At 46.9% G+C, this 24374-nt stretch overlaps 1 protein-coding gene across 25 annotated transcripts in view; it reads right to left on the bottom strand.

Annotated features, from left to right (window-relative positions):
• The window catches only part of CEP164 (centrosomal protein 164), a 98313-nt gene that overhangs the window by 68026 nt on the left and 5913 nt on the right, over window positions 1–24374 (bottom strand). For 19 of the 25 annotated variants that reach the window (XR_001485208.4, XM_045370085.3, XM_005579762.5 and 16 more), the window contains exons 1-3: window positions 18015–18353; window positions 7275–7377; window positions 1696–1807 (exon numbers count right to left, since the gene is read on the bottom strand). Coding sequence is in view for 19 of the 25 variants with exons in the window: in XM_005579762.5 (XP_005579819.3) it covers window positions 1696–1807; window positions 7275–7356 (194 nt within the window). In the remaining 6 variants the exon portion in view is untranslated. Of the gene's footprint in view, window positions 1–1695; window positions 1808–7274; window positions 7378–10273; window positions 10351–18014; window positions 18354–24374 lie in introns of those variants that run through there. The other 6 variants (XM_074015290.1, XM_074015291.1, XM_045370086.2 and 3 more) reach the window with 4 other exon arrangements.

The raw sequence follows: 24374 nt of genomic DNA, 5'->3' as shown, positions 1-24374 counted from the left end.
GGAGAAGGTTAAAGGAAAGGTGGCTAAAAAGATCAAGAGAACAGGCTGGGTTCAGTGGCTCATGCCTATAATCCCAGAACTTTGGGAGGCCGAGGCCGGTGGATCACCTCAGGTCAGGAGTTTGAGACCAATCTCGCCAACATGGAGAAACCCCGTCTCCACATACAAAATTAGCCGGGCGTGGTGGTGCATGCCTGTAATCCCAGCTACTCGGGAGGCTGAGGCAGGAGAATCGCTTGAACCCAGGAGATGGAGGTTGCAGTGAGCCGAGATCATGCCATTGCACTCCAGTCTGGGCAACAAGAGCGAAACTCCGTCTCAAAAAAAAAAAAAAAAAGATCAAGAAAACAAAGAGCCTGCCATGGGAGGAAAAGCTAGAAGGACTGCGATCCTTCAGCTAAGAGTAAGGCGACAACTGTAATCACTTTGAGCTATGGGCAACACAGTGAATGGTATGAATGGGATGATTACGCCTTGTCTACAAAATTGCACAAAACCAGCAGAAGAGGGGACCCCCAGGATACCTGAGGACCAGTTTGGGATAAGCATAGGGAAATCCCAATCTAAGGTAGGAAGTAAATTTATGGCACTCACTTTAGGGAGACAAGCTGGAGAGAGCTCTATGCATGTGATTAGGAAGAGTAATACAGAGAACAGTGTCACCATGAGCAGGGAGCCCTGCAGTCCTCAGGAGAAGGAGGGAGACAGCAGCAGTGACATGGCTCCTTCTAGCTCCCCAACCTTGGCCACTCTGTCTTTCCTCTCCATAAACCTCTGTCTCCCTGAGACAACCTGAGTGAATCACTGCTCCTTCCAACCCAAAGAGCTCTAGCCAAAATGAAAATACCAATGAATCCGTGAATGGGAACCTATTCATGAATAGGTTATATCAATTCAGATATGGCAGAGCCAGGTGTTCCCAAGGGACACAGAAACCCTTTGCTGGTCTGCATGGCCTCACTGCAAACCTCTTTAACACCAGCATCTCATTTTATTTTTTTTATTTTATCTTTTTAAGTAGTCATTTTATTTATTTATTTTGGTTTTGTTTTTTTTGAGATGGAGTCTCGCTCTGTCGCCCAGGCTGGAGTGCTGCGCAGCAATCTCAACTCACTGCAACCTCTGCCTCCCAGGTTCAAGTTATTCTCCTCAGCCTCCTGAGTAGCTAGGACTGCAGGTGTGTGCCACCATGCCCAGCTAATTTTTTGTATTTTTAGTAGAGACAGGGTTTCACCATCTTGGCCAGGTTGGTCTCAAACTCCTGACCTCAAGCAATCCACCCACCTCAGCTTCCCAAAGTGCTGGGATTACAGGCGTGGGCCACCGTGCCCGGCAAGACCAGCATCCATCTTAGACATGCTAAGGAGGTAAAGTTGTCTGTTACAGTATCAGTCTGTAAGGAGTAACAACAGCCCCTCAGCACATCCTAAACAGATGCTGGTGCTAAAGGACCGGATCCAAGGCATAGCTCCTGTGGCCTTAGATATAAGCATTGAACCCCAACCTAGGGACCGTCCAGTCAGCCTACACTGAAGCCTGAAATAGCAGGCAGCATAGCAGAGGGGTGGCACAGTACTGTCCCTGACTGCACAGTATAGGATTGGAAAAGCAGGCCAGGCCAAACTCATCTCCAGTGTTAGCTTCCCTCTGCCTCTGCTAGGCCAAGTCACTGGGCCACACCCCCTACTGACTTACCATGGTTTCCACTCCCCAGGCAGTGGGGCCACAATGCCCTCCCGCGCCAGCCACATCAGTTCTGGTTCCTTGATGGGATCAATACCAATCTCCCGGGCAAATTCAAGAATTTCTGAAAGGAGAGGCAGAGGTGGGAAAGTAAAAGAAATGAAAAGAAGAAAAAAACTCTCAATCTTTTTCTACTTTGTCTTTTCTCTCCATCAATGAGAAAATCATATTATTTAAATTATAAACAATAAACATATAATTGTTTCCTTACAATTTATAAATGGTACACTTGAATCCAAGCATGCTGTCTCCACACTACAATGATATAATCTGAAGCCAAGCATTAAAAATGCAAAAAATAGGCAGGCGCGGTAGCTCATGCCTATAATCTCAGCACGTTGGGAGACCGAGGCAGGTGGATCACAAGGTCAAGAGTTAGACCAGCCTGGCCAACATGGTGAAACCCCATCTCTACTAAAAATACAAAAATTAGCCCAGTGTGGTGGCATGTGTCTGTAATCCCAGCTACTCTGGAGGCTGAGGCAGGAGAATTGCTTGAACCTGGGAGGAGGGGGTTGCAGTGAGCTGAGTTCACGCCATTGCATTCCAGCCTGGGTGGCGAGAGCAACACTTCATCTCAAAAAAGAAAAAAAAAAAGGTAAAAAATAAACTAAAACCAAGACTTCATTCCAGCGGGGCCTGAGAGGCAAGAACCCCAAAACCATAGCCAGAACCATCCAGGATGAGCACAGCCTTACCAGAACGTAGTAAGCTTTCCCAAGATTTGCAAAAGCTTGGTGCAAAAGCACTCATCACTCAGTCAACAAACATGTACTGAACAACTACAAGTGACTGTGCTCCTCGAGGACATCACAAACACACAAATGGAGTACAACCCAGGTGACACATGCTGTAATGAAGGCGTGTCCTGTATGCTACGGGTGCAGAGAGAAGGCAGTGACTGATTCTGCCTAGGGGCAGGGAGCTATCTGAGCTGAGAAAGTGGATGATATGAGCTCAAGCAGGCTGAACCCCCACTCACTGAACCCTCTCTTCCATGAAGGGAGTTGCCTCTTTTTCAATGTTGCTATATATTACGACCCTAATACTTTTGTTCTGGCTGGGTGCAGTGGCTCATGCCTGTAAGCCCAGCACTTTGGGAAGCCAAGGTGGGAGGATCGCCTGAGTCCAGGAGATCAAGACCAGCCTGGGCAACATGGTGAGAACCCGTCCCTACAAAAAATACGAAAATTAGCTGAGCGTGCTGGCATGTGCCTATAGATGCGGCTACCCAGGAAGCTGAGGTGGGAGCTTACTTTCTAGTAGAAGAGACAGCCAGCAATGAGCTTGAGGAGGTCAAGGCTACACTCCAGCTGGGGGGACAAAGCAAGACTTCATCTCAAACAAACAAACACAACTTTTTTGTACTCTGGAAATCAAGTATTTAGAAAAGCTCTTTTGCCACAGAACTGAAAGACAGTGGAGATATATGTCCTGACTTAAGCACTATCTCAGTCAGGCACCGTGGCTCATGCCTGTAATCCCAGCACTTTGGGAGGCCAAGGTGGGCAGATCACTTGAGCTCTGGATTTTGAGACCAGCTTGGGCAACATGGAGAAACCCTGTCTTTATAAAAAATACAAAAACTAGCCAGGCATGGTGGCATGTGCCTATAGTCCCAGCTACTCAGGGGGCTGAGGCAGGAGAATCGCTTGAGCCCAGGAGATGGCAGTTGCAGTGAGCTGAGATCCCGCCATTGTACTCCAGCCCGGGCGACAAGAGTGAAATCCTGTTCAAAAAAAAAAAAGAGCTATCTCATGTACAGTAAAAAAGATAAATGAGATAACCACTGGAACATGTCACCAGAACCCCCAGAAATGATTAAATAAATATGCAAATGACATCAATGCTTAAGCTGGTGATAGCCCAGGCCAGAAGGGCATCACCAATGAGCCATCGCAGTGGAGAATTTGGAGGCTGACATACCTGGGAACTAGGAAAGAGAAAATATTTTTTCAAAGGACCGCCTGGAACTTGACTGACCAGACTAATTTATTCATTTTTCACAAATATGTTTGAGTGTCTCCTATGTACCAGTCACTAGGAGCCATGAATAAGAAAAAAACTAGTCACTGCCTTTGTGGAGCTTACATTCTAGTAGAAGAGACAGCCAGCAATGAAGTAAACAGTTAAATATACAAAAATTAAAACTTCTGATAAACGCAATGAAGGAAGTAAATGAGGTATGAGCTAGAGAACGTCAGGGTGGAAGAGCATTCCTTTAGAAATGATGGTCAAGGAATCAAGCTATTGCACTCCAGCCTGGGCAACAAGAGTGAAACTCCATCTCAAAATAATAATAATAATAATAATAATAGAAATGATGGTCAAGGAATGCCTCTCAGCAATGTTGATAGTTAACTGAAACCTGCACAAGCGAAAGGAGCCAGCCATGCAGAGCACTAGAGAAAGAGCATTCACGCAGAAGAAGCACAGGTGCAAAGGATCTGTGACAACCGGTAGCTCTGGGGACTGTCTGAAAGCCAGTATAGCCAGGCATGGTGATGCACACCTGTAATCCCAGTACGTTGGGAGACTGAGGTGGGTGGATTGCTTGAGCCCAGGAGTTCAAGACCAGCCTAGGCAACACAGCAAGACCCCATCTCTAACAACAAAATACAAAAATTAGCTGGGCCTGATGGCATGCACCTGTGTGGTCCCAGCTATTTGGGAGGCTGAGATGGGAGAATCACTTGAGCCCAGGGGAGGGGGGTCAAGGCTTCAGTAAGCCAAGTTCACGCCACTGCACTTCAGTCTGAGTGACAGAGTGAAACTCGGTCTCAAAAAAAAAAAATTCCAATGTGACTGGTAGAGACAGCCCAGTCACAGAGCCCTGCAATCCCATCAAGGGTGTTATGTTGAGTTATGGGGGTGGGGGGTACTAAAAGCACAACCCTGACGTGATCTGCTTTATAAGCAGTAAGGCTAATTGATTAGGAAGCTACTGAGATAACCCAGGAAGAGAAAATGGTGGCTTGAGGTTAGAATGCCTACACCTGGACTGGGCAGAAGAAAGTTTTTATAAACATCCTTAGAAAAACCTTTGACTCCATTTACAACAGCAACCAAATGTATACAAATTTAAGAAATATGCCGGTCATGGCCGGGAGCAGTGACTCACACCTGTAATCTCAGCACTTTGGGAGGCCGAGGCGCCTAGATCACCTGAGGTCAGGAGTTCAAGACCAGCCTGACCAACATGGTGAAACCCTGTCTCTGCTAAAAATACAAAAATTAGCTGGGTGTGGTGGCGTGCACCTGTAGTCCCAGCTACTCAGGAGTCTAAGACAGGAGAATCACTTGAACCTGGAGGTTGTAGTGAGCCGAGCTCACGCCACTGTACTCCAGCCTGGGCGACAAAGCAAGACTCTGTCTCTAAAGAGAAAGTAGGAAAGAAAGAAAGAGGCCAGTCGTCGTGGCTTATGTCTGTAATCCCTGCATTTTGGGAAGCCCAGAAAGGAGGATCACTTGAACCTAGGAGTTCAAGATGAGCCTGGGCAACACAGTGAGATCCTATCCCTACAAAAAAATTTATTTTAATTAGCCAGACACATGGCATGCACCTGTAGTTCTAGCTACATGGGAGGATCACTTGAGCCCATGAGTTCAAGGCTGCAGTGAGCTATGATGGAGCCACTGCATACCAGCCTGGGTGACAGAGTAAGACTGTCTCTATAAACAAAAATATGGAAAACAAAGAAACGCCCTATGCTATAAGCACAGTCCAATATTTAACATGAGATCCATGTATTCCCAGAGGTGCAAGAATTGTGCACCCTGCTGTCAGGTCCATGAACCACCTGATTTATAAGCAAACTTTGTATGCCCAGATCATAACTCATCAGAATTTCAAAGAAACTTTCACTCCAAAAAACTGCTTAGTGCTTCAAAGTGCAGGCCCTATGGCCAGGCACAAGTGGTTCATGCCTGTAATCCCAATACTCTGGGAGGCCAAGATAGGCAGATTACTTGAGGTCAGTTTGAGACCAGCCTGGCCAACACGGCAAAACCCCATCTCTACTGAAAAATACAAAAAAAATTAAATTACCTAGGCATGGTGGCATCTGTAGTCCCAGCTACTGGAGAGGCTAAGGCAGGAGAATCACTTGAACCTGGGAGGCGGAGGTTGCAGTGAGCAGAGATCCCGCCACTGCCCTCCAGCCTGGGCGACAGAGTGAAACTCCCATCTCAAAAAAACAAAACAAAACAAAACAAAAAGTGCAGGCCCTAGAGTTTGAATACCTGGAGGTGGATTCTAGCCACACCACTAAGAATAGAACTGTATATCCACAGGAAGTTAATCTTTCTGTGCCTTGGTTTCCTCATCTGTAAAATGGGGATAATAATAGTACCTAACTCAGAGAGTTGCAGTGAGGGTTGAAAAGGTAATACATGGGCCAGGCATATGTCTCCCGCCTGTAATCCCAGCACTCTGGGAGGCGGAGGTGGGAAGATCACTTGAAGTCAGTTTGAGACCAGCCTGACCAACATGGTAAAACCCCTTCTCTACTGAAAATACAAAAATCAGTTCCCCAGGTGTGGTGGCGGGCACCTGTAGTTCTAGCTACTCAGGAGGCTGAGGAACGAGATTTGCTTAAACCCAGGAAGGGGAGGTTGCAGTGAGCCAAGATCACAGCACTGCCTGGGTGACAGAGTGAGATGCTGTCTCAAAAAAAAAAAACAAAAAAAAAGGTAATAAGGTAATACATGTAAAGTGCTTAAAACAGAGGCTGGCACATAATAAGTTATGTTGTTATTGTTATTAATAATGTTATTATTGTTGTTTAAAAAACTCTGCTCTAAGTTTGTGTTTAGGAAATTGGGTTTCCCCTGGTCTCAGAACACACTGTATTTAGATATCCCCTAATATGTTTCCATTTAAATCTAATCATTGCTGTAACCCAGAGACAGCAAATTTTTCTGTAAACAACCGGATAGTAACTATTTTAGCCTTTGTGGGTCATATACCTCTCTTACAGCCACACATCTCTGCAGCTATAGCATAAAAGCAGCCACATACAATACATAAACCAGTGTGACTGTTTTCCAATGAAGGTTTATTTACAAAAACAGGCAAGTAGCTGGGCATGGTGGCTCACGCCTGTAATCCCAGCACTTTGGGAGCCGGAGGCAGGCAGATCGCTTGAGGTCAGGAGTTCGAGACCAGCTTGTCCAACATGGTGAAACCCATCTCTACTAAAAGTACAAAAATTTGCCAGGTGTGGTGGTGCACGCCTGTAGTCCCAGCTTCTCGGGAGGCTGATGTGAGAGAATCACTTGAACCCAGGAGGCGGGGGTTGCAGTGAGCTGAGATCACGCCACTGCACTCCAGTCTGGGCAACAGAAAGAAACTGAAAAAAAAAAACAGGCAAGAGGCCAAGGTAGGCTCACATCTGACCTAGCCCAAATACACTAAGCAACTCTGTACATGTACCATACTTTGCATTGAAAGAACAAAAATAAACCAGACATAATCCCTGTCCTCAAAAAACAAACACAATACACCAGAGGCCTCTTCGCAGACTTGTTACCTTGCTCACTAGGAATGTAGGTCTCATCATAATCTTCTTCCAGAACCAGCTGATCTCCTATGCGGAGGGGTCGTCCAGCCATGACTCATCTGGGCTCAAACACCTAGATCCCAGAGACCCCCACCAAAAGAGAAAATCAGTGAGAAAAAAAAGAGAAAAGCTTAATAGGGGAAAAGAGGGCCCTGGGTCATGGAGCATCTGGATCAAACCAGACCCTGCACAGCAATTTGGCCAGGGCCTTCCCAAGTGCCAGGTATAGTGGAGGGTGAAACCAACAACTCAAGGCTCACAGGCTCTGCGCCTGGAAAGGTCTCCCAAAGGCTTGATGAACACTTGGTGAACCACAAAACATCTTCAAGCCTGGCTCTGTCAAGAGTTTGACTTTGTACCTCCCCCAGACAGAAGAAACAATTACAACACAGAACCACCAAGTAGAAGATCCTAGGGACACCAAAGTAACCAGCAGCACACAGACACCCATACACCAGCACACTTCCGTGGCACATCCCCATCTCAACACATATTCCTATCTGGATGTCTCGATTCATATCCAAAATGCCCTCAGGAAGCTTACAATCCAGTGGCGGGAACGACCTCAAGAGCGGCAGAAGGCAGAAGAGAAAAAAGCTTCCTGTTCTGGGAGTACTAAGATAAGGGCAAAAAATTCCCCCACAGAAAGGAAGGAAGGAAGGCTGACAAGAATTCCGATGGTGGAGAAAGGCATTCTAGACAGAGGGAGCATCTTGTACAGAGAGGTGTTCCAGAGTGCGGATACCAGCGTGTGACCGGCTGCTCACACAGAGCCTCGCAGACCACGCTGAAGAGCCTCCACCCTGTCCTACCGCAGAGGGGAGGCGCTGAGGGCTCTGGTGAAACAAAGCATCACAGGGTGGCCTTTTTTTTTAGGACAAGAAGTCTGGCAGGACTGGCACAGCTGGATTGGAGAAATTAGAGACTGGTGTCAGGAAAACCACCTGAGGAGGCTGCTGCCCAGGGGCAAGATGAAGAGGGCTTTAACTAGGGCAGAAGCAGGGGAATGAAGAAAGGACAGTCAGAACGGACCCAGTGATGTTAAGCTTAACAGGACCAGGATATGAGGGAAAGAGTGGAAAGGAGCTACATCCCTCCAAAATTCACATACGTATATATTGGGGGTTTTTTTGTTGTTTTTTTTTTTTTTTTTTACAGAGATGGTGTCTCACTATGTTGCCCAGGCTGGTCTTGAACTCCTGGGTGCAAGCAATCCTCCCGCCTCAGCCTCTCAAAGTAAGAAAAATTCACATATTGAAGCCCTAATCCACAATGTGACTGGATCTTTAGGAGGTAATTAAGGTTAAATGAGGTCATTAAGGTTAAATGGCCTGATAGGATTAAAAAGAGAGAAAGAGAGAAAGGACCAGGAACCAGGGTGGCAGATGGGGCCCACTGCCTAGTGGCTTAGAGCTCTGTCTCTGCCATATGAGGACACAGCAAGAAGGCAGCTGTCTGCAAGGCAGGAACCCAGAAGAGACCTTGATATGGGCCTTCTAGCTTCCAAAACTATGAGAAAAGAGATTTCTGCTGTTTGAGCCCCCTAGTCTACGGTATTGTGTTATGGCAGCCCAAGCTAAGACAGAACCCAAGGTTTCTAGCTCCAGGGATGGGGCGGCGCCAAATTCTTCAACTGACAAGTCGGTGCACTTCTAGAATTGCTCCTCTCTTCCCACCCCTACCTCAGGACCCCAGTTCCCACCAACTCTCCCCATGGCAGCTCCCGTGCTGCAGCCTAATGAATGAAGCAGGTCGCCTGGGAAACTGCTGCCACACACAGCCCTGCTCAGAGCACCTCCCCGACCTGCAGAGCAGTTGGCCACACCAGATGTGACCAACAGGAGTCTGCAGCCACAAGTCCTGACCTCTCCAGTCCCTACCTCCTCAAAAGCTGCCACTGTTCCTCCTAGAGCAGCAAGGATGAAATGGCCCTCTTCAAGCAGAAAGGCCCAGCCATTAAAAAGGTTAGGATCTGGGAGAACGCATCAAGCCCAGGGGGCCGTGGAAAGGCTGGAGGACACACCTAAACATGTGGAATCCCAACGCCGGACACCCAGGGTCAAATCCATATCCCCCTCAGCACTAGGTGCCCTGGAGGTTCCAATCCTGCCCACCCACCACCTATCAATCCACCCTTTCCCCCAAGCCCGTGTCCTCCTCCCCCAGGAGCTCCCCAGGGCAATCCAGCTTTCCCCCAACATGGGGCCCCTCATCCTGTGCCACAGCCAGGGTATCCAGGATGCCAACCTTCGGGTCCCTACCCTCCTCCATACCCACCACCTGCCCCTGGAATCCCTCCTGCGAATCCCTTGGCTCCTGGCATGGTCAGACCAGCAGTGATGGTGGACAAGAAGAGGCAGAAGAAAATGAAGAAAGCTCATAAAAAGATGCACAAGCACCACAAGCCTGGCAAGCATTCCTCCTCCTCTTCCAGCAGTGACTCTGACTAAATACAGGCCCTGGACCCTTCCCTCAAGTCTCACCAGTTGTGCTTTCCCCATCAAGCTTCAGATGCCATGCTGCACTGGGGGAGAGTAGCCCTTGTGCTCCCCACCGCTATCCGCACCTGAGCCTTACCCTGCTGTTGAGCCCTGAGTGGCTAGGGAAAATGGGAAGAGGATTGCCATGGCCTGGCCATCTTCTTGCTGCTTGGATAGATCATACAGTTAATGAGTTTAGCAGGGGAGCTATTTTTTTGAAGACGATGAACTAAATGTTGAAGACAGGTTTGAGATCTGTAAAATGTGATTTTTTTTACTTCTGCTTATAATACTTGTGATTGGGGAGGTTTGTGGAAATTTAATTATGATGAAAAACCTCTATCTTTTTTTGTAATGTTGGCATACTTGGGGAATTCAGTGGCAAATACATTCCCCAGCAGGCCTTCTGTTGGTTGCACTAAGTGCAAGGTTGCTGGGAAGTAGAGTCCGTTCGGTTGATGAGCTTTGACTGCCGTTTTGGAACCTCACCTCTCCTCCTTAGCCCAATATGCTGTCTCAGGTCCTATTCTTGTTCTCCAGCTGTCAGTCCAAATAAAATTATTTCTCTGGTTAAAAAAAAAAAAAAAAAAAGTCAGGATCTGGCCTGGAAAGAGTGTTCAGGAAACGGCTGGATCTGGAGACTCTGAATCTATTCCAAGTTTCCTAGAGACCCTTGACAAGCAACAAAGGTTCCATCAGGGACTGTTTACTGTGGTCCCCCTCTCTGTACCATGATAGCTAAGAGGTGGGCAACAGGAGTCCTGCCTTAGGACTCACAAGACATGGTTCCCTTTGTCAGTGCACTGAACTTGAAGGAAGCCAGCTTCTGCCCCTCTCATTCCCACCATGCCACCTCCAAGCAGGAGGAAAACACCAAAGAAAAAGGGCTTCTTTCAGCAGTACATAAGCTGAAGTGGGAATGTGCTACCAACCCTCAGAAGAACCCGTAACATCCTGCAGATATGATGCCCCACTGTGCTACACGCACAGTCAGAGGTGACGTAGGCCTGACCACTGCTGACTCTAAAAAGCTGAGCAGAAAAGGACCAGGAACCAGGGTGGCAGATGGGGCCCATTGCCCGGTGGCTTACAGAGTCACCTGAATCTTTAATCCTCTTAGGGAGAGGAGAAGAGAAAAGGAAAGAATCCATGGGCAGGAAGGGCCCAGTGGTGGCCTGAACATTGGGGTGAATAAGCACTTCTCAAGCATGTACTCTATAGGAGGTACTGTCTTAACTACCTCAGAGAATTTGAGAAATTCTGCATTTGAGAAATACTATCCCCTAGATGCGTCCCATCTCCAGAAAGCACAGGACAGGTAGTCTCTGTCAGCATGGCAAAAAGACTAATTCGCTACATACGTAATTATCTATATTTACTTTTTTTTTTTTCTTTTTTTTGAAACGAAGTCTCCCTCTGTCACCCAGGCTGGAGTGCAGTGGCGTGTTCTTGGTTCACTACAACCCGCCTCCCGGGTTCAAGCTATTCTCCTGCCTCAGCCTCCCAAGTAGCTGGGATTACAGGCGCCCACCACCATGCCCGGCTAATTGGATTTTTAGTAGAGATGGGTTTTCACCATGTTGGCCAGGCTCATCTCAAACTCCTGACCACAGGTGATCCACCGGCCCTGGCCTCCCAAAGTGCTGGAATTACAGGCATGAGCCACCATGCCCGGTGATATATTTAACTATTTAAAGATCAGGAAAACTCTGGAAAATCTGAATTCATGGATCATCCAAATTCAAATAAATGTTATGCCAGAAAAAAATTAAAATATGGATGAGTTGTATTCTACCTTCTTTCCTTACCTTTTCTGGCTCTAGAAAAGATGTGGGCAAGGACAGGTCCAAAAGCGCAATGAGTTAAAGAAAAAAGGAACACGGGAAGAGAAGTCCTATCTATTTGCCTGTATGCAGTAGCAGGATGGCTACCCAAGACCATCTAGTCATTCGAGGAATATTTATTGGGCATCTACCACGTGCATTTATTTCTAGGCGCTAGAGATGCAATCGTGATTAAAACCAGATTCAGCTGCTGCTACTCTTGAGCTAGTCTGGGAAGGGAGGGAGACAAACCAATCAGTCACAGAGAAATGTATAATTAGAACCAAGGGAAGTGCTCTGAAGGAAATAAGCCTGATTTAGATGATGCCTACACTGAGAACTGAAGGATGAGTAGGTATTCACTAGACAAAGAAAATAAGGAAAGTGTGTTCTAACAGACGCATGAGAAAGTCCTTCAGCAGAAGGCAACACTAGGCGAGAAGCAGCACAGCTGGAGATGATGCTGGGGAGGCCAGTGGGAGCCAGGCCATGCAGACTTGGCCTTTCTCATAAGAGAACTAGGGCTGGGCACAGTGGCTCACGCCGGTAATCTCAGCACTTTGGGAGGCCAAGGAGGGAGGATCACTTGAGCCCCGGAGTTCGAGACCACCCTGAGCAACTTAAGATGGCCCTGTCTTACCCTGTACAAAAAAAAATTTAAAAATTAGCCAGGTGTGGTGGTATATACCTATAGGCCCAGCTACGTGGAAGAATGAGGTGGGAGGATCGCTTGAGTCCAGGTGGTCAAGGCTGCAGTGAGCCTTGATTGTGCCACTGCACTCCAGCCTCAGTGACAGAGCAAGACCCTGTCTCAAAAAAGAGAGAGAAATGGAAGCCAGGAAACGGTTTTTCTAGATAACACACTTTGAAAAAGTACTCCAGAAGCTACTAAGAGTACACCCTAAAGCGGAGGCCAGATTGGAAAGAAGAAAATCAGGGCTGATGCAGAGGTAAGGTAGAAAACCACGAGCTAGGCTAGGTAAGAGGCAAAAGTAACCTGAGCTGGAGTGCTAACAGAGAGGATGAGATGTCTAAGAATGCAGCCGTTGGGCCAGGCACCGTGGCTCACCCATGTAGTAACAGGGCTTTAGGAGGCTAAGGCAGGAGGATCACCCTGAAGCCAGGAGTTTGAGACTAGCTGGGTCAACACAGTGAGACCCTGTCTCTACAAAAAAATTAAAAATATCAGCCATGCATGGTGACACACACCTGTAGTCCCAGCTACTTGGGGGACCCAGGTGGGAAGATCCGTTGAGTCCTGGAGTTCAAGGCTACAGTGAGCTCTAACACCACTGCACTCCAGCCTGGGTGACGGAGCAAGACCCTGTCTCTAAAATAAATAAATAAATAAATAAGAATGCAGCCCTTCAGTCGGGTGCAGTGGCTCACACCTGTAATCCCAGCATTTTGGGAGGCTGAGGCAGGCAGATCACGAGGTCAGGAGATCAAGACCACGGTGAAACCCTGTCTCCACTAAAAATACAAAAAATTAGCCAGGCATGGTAGCAAGTACCTGTAGTCCCAGCTACTCGGGAGGCTGAGGCAGGAGAATGGTGTGAACCCGGGAGGTGGAGCTTGCAACGAGCTGAGATTGCGCCACTGCACTCCAGCCTGAGAGACAGAGCGAGACTCTATGTCCAAAAAAAAAAAAAAGGCAGCCTTCAGATCTGCCATGGCAAATAAATAGGACATGTCCTAATATTTTCCTCTAGGCCTAAAACTGTGAGGGACATCACTAGTCAATCATGGCACCCTAGACATGGCCTCAGAACCCTCAACATTGTTCACTATATAGCAGTTACCAACAGATCAGATGAAACCCAGTGAGATCTACTTGCCGCCTAGCCTGAGACCTTCTGTGAGCCACAGAGTTGGGAGGGGTCATCCAACTGCACTCATGTATCTCCTACCAATCTCAGAATCAGGCAAAAAAGGAGTGGCTCATGCATTTCCTCCAGGAAGCCTTCTCGGCCAACCTCATCCTCACCTGTCAACCCAGAACCACCTCAGCACTGAGCTCATAAGTTTCATGTGTTCCCAGGCAGATTACTCTCAATATTACTGTTTTTTTTTTCTTTCTTTCTTTCTCTCTTTTTGAGATGGAGGAGTTTCACTCTTGTTGTCCAGGCTGGAGTACAATGGCATGATCTCGGCTCACTGCAACCTCCACCTCCCGGGTTCAAGCGATTCTCTTGCCTCAGCCTCCTGAGTAGCTGGGATTACAAGTATGTGCCACCACGCCCGGCTAATTCTGTATTTTTTTAGTAGAGACAGGGTTTCTCCATGTTGGTAAGGCTGGTCTCAAACTCCCAACCTCAGGTGATCTGCCCGCCTCGGCCTCCCAAAGTGCTGGGATTACAGGCGTGAACCACCACGCCCAGCCAATATTACTTTTTTCATGAAAATGTGTTTTACCTCTCCTGTTAAACCACAAACTTCTGAGGGCCAGGTCTCCTCCTCTGGAATTTTCCAATGAAGCCTAAAATAAGCCTATGTAAGCTGTCGGAGCTCAGTTACTGCTGTAACTGCTAATACAAAACCAAGGAATAGGCCAGGTGTGATGGCTCACACCTGTAATCCCAACACTGTGGGGGACCAAGGCCTAGGATCACTTGAGCCTAGAAGTTCAAGACCAGCCTGAGCAATACAGTGAGACTCTGTCTCCAAAAAAAAAAAGAAAGCCAGGCATGGTGGCGTGCACCTGTGGTCCCAGCTACTCAGAAGGCTGAGGCAGGAGCTATGTGATCAGATGGAAAAGAAGACAGAGTTACATAAAGAGTGTAAAGTGGGAGGCAGAGGCAGGAGGACCACTTGAGACCAGGAGTTCCAGGCTGCAGTAAGCTATGATTGCACCACCATACTCCAGCCTGGGCAACAGAGTGAAACCCTATCTGAAAAAAAAAAAAAAAACACACACACACACACAAGGAATCTCAGGAGCTAGGAAGGCCCTCAGTAGTTCTGGTCCATCATTCTTCCCATACTAAAATTTTCCTCTCTGTGCTTTCAGTGACAGACAGCATAGTGGTCAAAGCACCAGCTTTGGAGACAGAAGACCTGGATTCAAATTCCAGCTCCCTCACTTAGCAGCTGTATGGCCTTAGGCAAGGTGCTTCACCTCTCTCAGCCTCAACAACTGCATGTGTATAATTCAAACAATCTTAATAAAAATTAAAAAGCCTGAGAGTAAAATGAAACACTTATAAAGTGCCTAGCACAGTCCCTGTATACAGAAAATGTTACACAAATTTAGCTAGTACTATAGATTCTATTTTCAATTCCATAGATAATTCTTAACTACCAGAAGGTCTAATAGTAAGCCAATAATCAGGTTCTAAAAAATGTTCCCTGATACCTCAAGTCTACCTTCTGTTCATCGGGGGGCACCCCAGGATTCTCTAGCTAAAGTAAGCTAAGTATTCCCAGTTCCCTTCCATTCAATACGTATCACTGTTTCCCAGTCCTTCAATATCGTGGCTACCTGGTTCTGTACTTTGTCAGCATAGCTAGAGTTTTGCACATCTGCACCCTAACAGAGCATATATACTCATAGGCATAATGAGGGTTCCCTGTATATTTATTTCTTCCATCCTGCTCCAACTATTACAAAGAAGGTTGACCACAGAAAAGATTGACTGGAGAAGGCAATGGGGAGAAGGTGGAACATGTTAGAGTTGATTACGCAGTGGTAATGAGCAAAGGCTTTGGAACATTCTTGGCATTGAATCCCAGCTCTGCCTCTTACTAGCTGGGCAGTCTCAGTTTTCTCATCTATTAAATGAGAGTAACAACAATATCCATCACAATGTGTTGTGAGACTTATATGATTCAATATATGTAAAGTGCTTAAAATATACTAAAATCTCAATAAATGTTAGACACATACATTATTATTATTGCTATTCACATATTTAAAGGGCTTATTCTACCTTGCTCCAAAGGACATATCCAGAACCAGGCAATATAAGTTAAGGCCATTCAGACATTAAGTAATCACTTTTTTTTTTCTTTTTTTTTTGAGACAGAGTCACCCTGGCTGGGGTGCAATGGCGCGATCTCTGCTCCCTGCAGCCTCTGTCTCCCAGGTTCAAGTGATGCTCCTGCCTCAGCCTCATGAGTAGCTGGGATTACAGGCGCTTGCCACCACGCCTGGCTAATTTTTGTATTTTTAATAAAGATGGGGTTTCACCATGTTGGCCAAGTCTCGAACTCCTGACCTCAGGTGATCCGCCCACCTTGGCCTCCCAAAGTGCTGGGATCACAGGCGTGAGTCACTGCGCCAATTAATCACTTATGGAACATCCACACATGGGCCAGACATTGTGCGATGTGTTAGGGCTACAAACCTGCTTACACATGGCCCTGAAAGTGAGCTCAGCCTACCTGGGAAGCCAAACACGTAAACACATGACTACAAAATGTGTTACATGCATTAAAGGAAGTAACATAATATATAACAGAACACAAAGGTAAGGGCAAATAATCTTAGGAAGATCAGGGAAAGCCTCACAGAGTAGAGGACATTAAGATAGTTCTTGAAGGATAAGGAGATGCTCCCCAGGATAAGCGGAGTAAGGGAATTCACAGCAGAGGAACAACATGTACAAAGGCAAAAAAGAAGAAAAGCATATGGTGGGTGCAAAGAATTATGACAACAAAAGTTTATAGTCACTGAACACTTCCTATGTTCCAGGAACTGTACTAAGTGCTCTCTATATATCATCTCACCTCATCCTCTCAGCAAAATAGAGATTATCTTCACTTTTCAAATAAGGAAACTGAGGCTTAGCAAAGTTTAAAAAAAAAAAAAAGGCCGGGCGCAGTGGCTCATGCCTGTAATCCCAGCACTTTGGTAGGCCAACGTGGGCGGATAATGAGATCCCGACCAGCCTGGCCAACATGGTGAAACCCCGTCTCTACTAAAATACAAAAAACTAGCCGGGCGAGGTGGCGGGTGCCTGTAGTCCCAGCTACTCGGGAGGCTGAGGCAGGAGAATGGCGTAAACCTGGGAGGCGGAGCTTGCAGTGAGCTGAGATCCGGCCACCGCACTCCAGCCTGGGCGACAGAGCCAGACTCCGTCTCAAAAAAAAAAACTTGCCCAAGGTTTCACAGCTAATAAACGGTACAGCAGCATATGTATCCATGTCTGACTCCAAAGACCGAACTCAACCATTCTGACATGACCAAAGGGCAAGGGATAGTGGGAGGAGCGGCAAGAGAGAGCTCTAGCTAGAATCATAGGCAAGAGCATATTATAAAGGGCCTGGAAGAACTGAGGCTCTATCCCATAAATGATGAGGGGCCATCACAGGATTTCACAAAGGCGACTGGCATGATCAGATCTGTAGCTCAGACAGACGATTCTGGCCAAGAACGGCGGTGCATGCCTGTAGTCCCATCTACTCAGGAGACTGACGGGGATGGCTTGAGGGCAAGAGTTTGAGGCTGCAGTGTGCTAGGGTCACACCAGTGAATAGCAACTGCACTCCAGCCTGGGCAACACAGCAAGACTCTGTCTCTAAAATAAATAAATGATTCTGACAGCTGCATAAGAACTAATTACAGGAGGACAAGAAATGAGGCAGAGAGACCACTTAGGAAGTTATCCTGAAAGCACAAGCAAGAAATTATGAACTAAGTCAGTGGCTGTGAGGATGGAAAAGAAGGGCCAGATTCTAGGGAAATTAAGAGGCAGAATACAGGACTTGAACTTCGGGAGAGAGGAGGGAAATCAGAGCACTAAAGCCAGAACACTGTGATTTTCCGTTCATTTCTATGCCTCGTCCAATAGGCAGCCCCACCTACTACACTGCCTGGAAGATAGGACATGTCCGACAAATGTTTGCTGTATGTATTAGATGAATAAATTCTAGGGACAGACTTGGCTGAGTGAATGGTGAAGCCCTTCAAGAGATAAGAAATACAAGAGGAGAAACAGATCGGAGGGACCGGGGAAGGCTGACGATGACAGTAAGTAGGTCTGAGCTCAGGAAAGAGGTCTGGCTGGAGTAGTCTGGGGAGTCAACGCTGAAAAGCTGATAACGCAAGACATGGAGTGCGGCTAAGTAGAAGGGAGGGCTTTCTACTGCAAAGGACTGAGTTAGGAGGACGGACAGGGAGTCGCGGAAGCCAAGTGAGGAGAGAGGTGCCAGAGGTAGAGGGAGATTTTTTAAATCAGTGCAAGAAAAGGAATAAACAAAAAAGCTTTCCAACTTTCCCCGCTGGTTAAAAGATGGCATAAGGTTAGGCTAGCCCCGGATTTGGACCCGGGGGGGGAGTCTGCCACAGAAGTATCCCAGCAAGCTTCGGAAGGCCTAGCCTCACTCGCCGACGATGAACACAGCAAGCAAACCAGCGCCCCGTGCCCAATGCCCCTCTCCCGCATCCCGACGCGCTGCTCACTCACCCGCCAGACCCCCAGCCCGGGCCCGGTGGCCCGCTCAGGAGCCGGCGAGATTTCAAACGGAGGAACTGTCGCCTGGCAGTCAGTTTTTCTCTTCTTCCCTCAGTCCCCGCCCACACTCGAGCGCATCAAGCTGGTTGGCTTGAGAGCGTGCCTCTGCACCCCCGCCACGCTCCCTTCCCCGCCGCCCAACCCCTCCCTCGATGAGGTCCTCAACTATCCCCCACCCCGGAAGGCTCCGGGCGAGGCTCTGGGCGAGGCGCAGCTCCCCCAACGCCACCCGACACCCACCCGCTCCCCCCGCTTCCAGGGACGCCGGGATGTTGCCCTGCAGCGCGCAACAAACACTTCCGGAAGAGGTACCGCCTAGCAACCGAGAGTCCCGCCTCCAACCGGAGCCAATAGGTCGCCGGCTGAGAGCTCTGACAATGGATTGGCTCGAAGTCCCTTGGGGCACGCAGGAGCTCTGTCCGTTTTCCGTTGCACGATGGGAGTGTAGTTTAAGATAGATAATGGGAATCCGCAAAAGGTTAAAAGAGAACCTCATTGGTTGGGCGCGGTGGCTCACGCCTGTAATCCCAGCAATTTGGGAGGCCGAGGCGGGTGGATCACCTGAGATCACGAGTTCGAGACCAGCCTGACCATAATGGTGAAACCCCATCTCTACTTTAAAAAAGAAAAAAAAGAGGAGCCCGAGTTTAGACGTGAGGATTTCTGCCAGGGCAGAGAAGGATTATACAGAGTATAGTAACGTGAATTATCTAAGACAATTTATTGATCATTTGTTAGGAGTATGATTAACATCAGGTGAATAATACAGTGGCCATCAATAATCAACCCATTGTTCCTTTAATCAACAAAACAAATGTGAATGTAAGGTAATGGAGACGCCCCCACTCCCCATCTCTCCTGGCAAAAAAAATAAAATAAAATAAAATAAAAATGGCTCTCCTATGCTCCTATTAAACCAATGAGCACCTGACCAGGACTTAAACCTGTTTTCTACTATCCACCTTTTCACCAAAGCCCAGGGTTCAGTTTTTATGTCTGCAAGATGGGTATAGTGATGTCTGTTATAACTATTTCAAAGAGTCTGTTGAAGAAGGAAAAAAGTGACACAATGTATAGCTCCTCCACACACCCTGTCTGGCAGAAAGGTTGCTACTAATATAATTCCGAAGAGTTTTAGTTTTGCTTGCACAGAGGGCAAATCTTCCTTTCTCTCATATGTCTCCAACCTCCTAGAGAAGTTAAGAGGGGCAAAGACAGTTCTGCCCATTACATCAATAGGAAAACGGAAAAACAGACAAATAGAGATGCTGCTAGTTGAAGAGGAAGATGATGAGGCCAAACTCATAGAGCCTCTCCTGACAGGTTCTAGAGATGTAGCCGACTCAGGATAGTCCCAGTGCCACTCAGGGGCTGATTCCAGGATGAGAAACTCAGATTGTTGGAATATACAGAGCATATTCCTTGTGAAAATTATCAAAATCAAAATAGAGTCATTTGTGTTAAAACCCTGACACATGGAGCCAGGGAAGACCATGAAGAGAGGGTTCTCATGCATGAATACCTGATAACAAAAACTATCGACCAGGCCTGGTGGCTCATATCTGTAATCCTAGCACTTTGCCAGGCACGGTGGCTCACGCCTGTAATCCCAGCACATTGGGAGGCCAAGGCGGGTGGATCACCGAAGGTCAGGAACTCGAGACCAGCCTGGCCAATATGATGAAACCCTGTCTCTACTAAAAATACAAAAATTAGCTGGGCATCGTGGCGCACGCCTGTAGTCCCAGGTGCTCAGGAGGCTGAGGCAGGAGAATCGCTTAAATCCAGGAGGTGAAGGTTGCAATGAGCCCATATCAAGCCACTGCACTCCAGTCCAGCCTGGGCAACAGAGGAAGACTCCATCTGAAAAAAAATAAAAAATAAAAATAAAAATAAAAAACCTACTTGAGCCAGGCACAGTGGCTCATGCCTGTAATCCCAGAACTTTGAGAGGCCAAGGCAAGTGGATCACCTGAGGTCAGGAGTTCAAGACCAACCTGACCAACATGGGAAAGCCCCGCTTCTACTAAAAAATACAAAATTAGCCAGGCGTGGTGGTACATGCCTGTAATCCCAGTTACTCAGGTGGCTGAGAGAGGAGAATTGCTTGAACCCAGGAGGTGGAGTTTGTGGTAAGCCAAGGTCATGACGTTGCACTCCAGGCTGGGCAACAAGAGTGACACTCCATCTCAAAAACAAAAAAATTCCTACTTGCCCAGCCTCTATGGCATGTATATACCTATTGCAATGCTACTTCTAAATAAATACAGTTTTCTTTTGGAGTTTCCCTCTCTGTTATTTAGATTGACGTCGTCATGTTTAAATTTAAATCTTTCTGCAGCAGTTATGCCTATACTTCCTTTATTCTTACTATAAATGACAAATCATTAACCCCCTTTCTCTCCATCTTCTTTAAAAGTCTTGGCCGGTCACAGTGGCTCACACCTGTAATCCCAGCATTTTGGGAGGCCGAGGCGGGCAGATCACCTGAGGTCAGGAGTTTGAGACCAGCCTGGCCAACATGGTGAAACCCCATCTCTACTAAAAATACAAAAGTTAGCTGGTTGTGGTGGCAGGCACCTATAATCCCGGCTACTCAGGAGGCTGAGGCAGGAGAATCGCTTGAACCCAGGAGGTGGAAGTTGCAGTGAGCCAAGATCTTACCACTGCACTCTACCCTAGGTGACAAGAGCGAAGCTCTGTCTCAAAAAAAGAAAAACATAGGCCAGACCACAGTGGCTCACACCTGTAATCCCGGCACTTTGGGAAGGTGAGGCAGGTGGATCACCTGAGGTGAGGAGCTCGAGACCAGCTTGGCCAACATGGCGAAACCCTGTCTCTAATAAAAACACAAAAATTCACTGAGCATGGTGGCACACACCTGTAGTCCCAGCTACTTGGGAGGCTGAGGCAGGAGAATCGCTTGAACCCGAGATGCAGGGGTTGCAGTGAGCCAAGATCACGCCACTGTACTCCAGCCTGGGCAACAGAGGGAGACTCTGTCTCATAAATAAATAAATAAATAAATAAATAAATAAATAAATAATGTCTCACTGAGGGGCCAAAGGGACCAGACTGGGAAGGAACTCTAAGGCTCACCAGCTCATCTCCCACAAACCCGTACAAAACAGAGATTCAAAAAACCACTTGTAGACTTGGTCCCTATATCTAAGAATTTGCAATCTTTGCAATCAGTCTGGTTTTTTGTTGTTTGTTCGTTTGTTTTTTGAGGCACAGTCTTACTCTGTCACCACCATGCCAGGCTAATTTTTGTATTTTTAGTAGAGACGGGGTTTCACCATGTCGGTCAGGCTGGTCTTGAACTCCTGACCTCAGGCAATCCACCCACCTCGGCCTTCCAAAGTGCTGGGATTACAGGCATGAGCCACCACGCCCAGCCCTGTAGATTTTAATTGCCATCCAAATGCTTAACTCTTGTGCCTTAGAATGGGTTCCTTGCTGTCTCATGGGAAGAGCTAATAAAATAAGAGATGCTATTCACACAGATCAACAATTTGCATTTTATCAGGTTTCCCCATAGGTTTGTACTCAGAAATGCAAGCCAATTTATAAAATGTCCCCAAGGCAAATATAATTTAAAAAGTAAGACTTTGGGGGGAAAATAACAAAAATGACACACTTTTTTTTTTTTTTTTTTTTTTTTTTTTGAGACGGAGTCTCGCTCTGTCGCCCAGGCTGGAGTGCAGTGGCGCGATCTCGGCTCACTGCAAGCTCCGCCTCCCGGGTTCACGCCATTCTCCTGCCTCAGCCTCCCGAGTAGCTGGGACTACAGGCGCCCACAACCGCGCCCGGCTAATTTTTTGTATTTTTAGTAGAGACGGGGTTTCACCGTGGTCTCAATCTCCTGACCTTGTGATCCGCCCGCCTCGGCCTCCCAAAGTGCTGGGATTACAGGCGTGAGCCACCGCGCCCGGCCTTTTTTTTTTTTTTTTGAGAGGGAGTTTGTTGCCCAGGCTGAAGTGCAGTGGTGCAATCTCAGCTCACTGCAATCTCTGCCTCCTGGGTTCAAGCGATTCGCCTGCCTCAGCCTCCCAAGTAGCTGGGACTACAAGCATGCGCCACCACACCTGGCTAAGTTTTGCAGTTTTAGTAGAAACGGGGTTTCATCATGTTGACCAGGCTGGTCTGGAACTCCTGACCTCAGGTGATCTGCCTGCTTAGGCCTCCCAAAGTGCTGGGATTACAAACATGAGCCACTGTGCCCAGCCTGACACACTAAATGATATACCAGTAATATACTCAAAGAGTGAAGAAAAGAGATAGGACTTCGCTCATAGGTTATCTTCTACAGTAAGGATGAACATTAAGAAGTCATATTTCTTTTTTTTTTTTTTTTTTTTTTTTTTTTTGAGACGGAGTCTCGCTCTATAGCCCAGGCTGGAGTGCAGTGGCCAGATCTCAGCTCACTGCAAGCTCCGCCTCCCAGGTTCACGCCATTCTCCGGCCTCAGCCTCCTGAGTAGCTGGGACTACAGGCGCTGCCACCTCGCCCGGCTAGTTTTTGTATTTCTTAGTAGAGACGGGGTTTCACCGTGTTAGCCAGGATGGTCTCGATCTCCTGACCTCGTGATCCGCCCATCTCGGCCTCCCAAAGTGCTGGGATTACAGGCTTGAGCCACCGCGCCCGGCCTAAGAAGTCATATTTCAAAGATGGGAAAGAACTGATGACAAATTTTTTCCCTACTCCTAGGTCAGAAACCACTATTAGAACTTTTTCTTACAACTCAACAGCCAAAAAAAGAGAAAAAAAAAACAAATAAACAGATTTTAAAATGGGCAAACTGCCTTAAAAGACATTTCTCAAAAGAATATATACAAATGGCCAACAGGTACATGAAAAAAATGTTCAACATTACTAACCTTGAGGGAAATGCAAACCAAAACCACAATGAGATACCACTTCATTCCAGTTAAAATGGCTACAATAAAGCAAACAAAGGAAAACAAGGGCTGGTAAGGATATGGAGAAGAGGGAATACTTAAAATGTTGGTGGGACTGTAAATTAGTACCATCACCATGGAAACTGTATGGTGGTTCCTCAAAAAATTAAAAATAGAGCTACCACACAATCCAGCAATCCCACTACTCGGTATATATCCAAAGGAAATGAAATTGGTGTTTTAAAAATATTTCAGAACCCCCATGTTAATTGCAGCATTATTTACACTACCCAAGATAGGCAATGAATCCAGCTGTCCAACAACAGATGAATGCATAAAGAAAATGTGGTATATATACACAATGATATACCACTCAACCATAAAATAAAATCATGAAATCCTACCATTTGCAACAACATGAATGAACCTGGAGGACATGGTGTTAAGTGAAATAAGCTAGGCACAGAAAAACAAATACCACATGATCTCAGTCATGTGGAATTAAAAAAAAAAATTGATCTCATAGAGAGTAGAACAGTGGTTACCAGACTGAGGAAAAGAGAGGAGAGGATGGGGAAAGGTTGGTCAATGAGTATAAAGTTACTATTAGTAGGAATAGGCCGGGTGCGGTGGCTCATGCCTGTAATCCCAGCACTTTGGGAGGTGGAGGCGAGTGGATCACTTGAGGTCAGGAGTTCAAGACCAGCCTGGTCAACATGGAGAAAGCCCCGTCTCTACTAAAAATACAAAATTAGGCCAGTGCGGTGGCTCACACCTGTAATCCCAGCACTTTGGGAGGCTGAGGTGGGCAGATTGCCTGAGCTCAGGAGATCGAGACCAGCCTGGGCAACACAGTAAAACGTCAAAAATATTACAAAATATTGGAATAAAATACAAATAATTAGCTGGGCATAGTGGTGTGTGTCTATAGTCCCAGCTACTTGGGAGGCTTAAGCAGGGGAATTGCTTGAACCTGGGAGGTGCAGGTTGCAGTGAGCCGAGATCACGCCACTGCACTCCAGCCTGGGTGACAGAATAAGACTCCATCTCCAAAAAAAAAAAAAAAAATATATATATATATATATGTACACACACACAGAAAATATGCCAGGTGTGGTGGCACATGCCTATAATCTTAGCTACTTGGGAGGCTGAGGAATGAGAGTCACCTGAACCCAGGAGGCTGAGGTTGCAGTGAACCAAGATCGTGCCATTGCACTCCAGCTTGGGCAACAAGAGTAAAACTCTGTCTCAAAAAAAAAAAGAAAAAGAAAAAGGAAAAGGAGGAATAAATTCCAGTATCCTATTGCACAGTAGGGTGACAATGGTTAACAGTAACACTGATATGGTATATTTCAAAATAGCTAGAAGAGAGGCTTTTGAATGTCCTTACCACAAAGAAATTATAAAT

The sequence above is a fragment of the Macaca fascicularis genome, chromosome 14 (assembly GCF_037993035.2).
Source record: "Macaca fascicularis isolate 582-1 chromosome 14, T2T-MFA8v1.1".
NCBI classification, from domain to species: domain Eukaryota; kingdom Metazoa; phylum Chordata; class Mammalia; order Primates; family Cercopithecidae; genus Macaca; species Macaca fascicularis.
The sequence above is the reverse complement of the archived record's forward strand: the minus strand, read 5'-3'. Positions and strand labels throughout refer to the sequence as shown.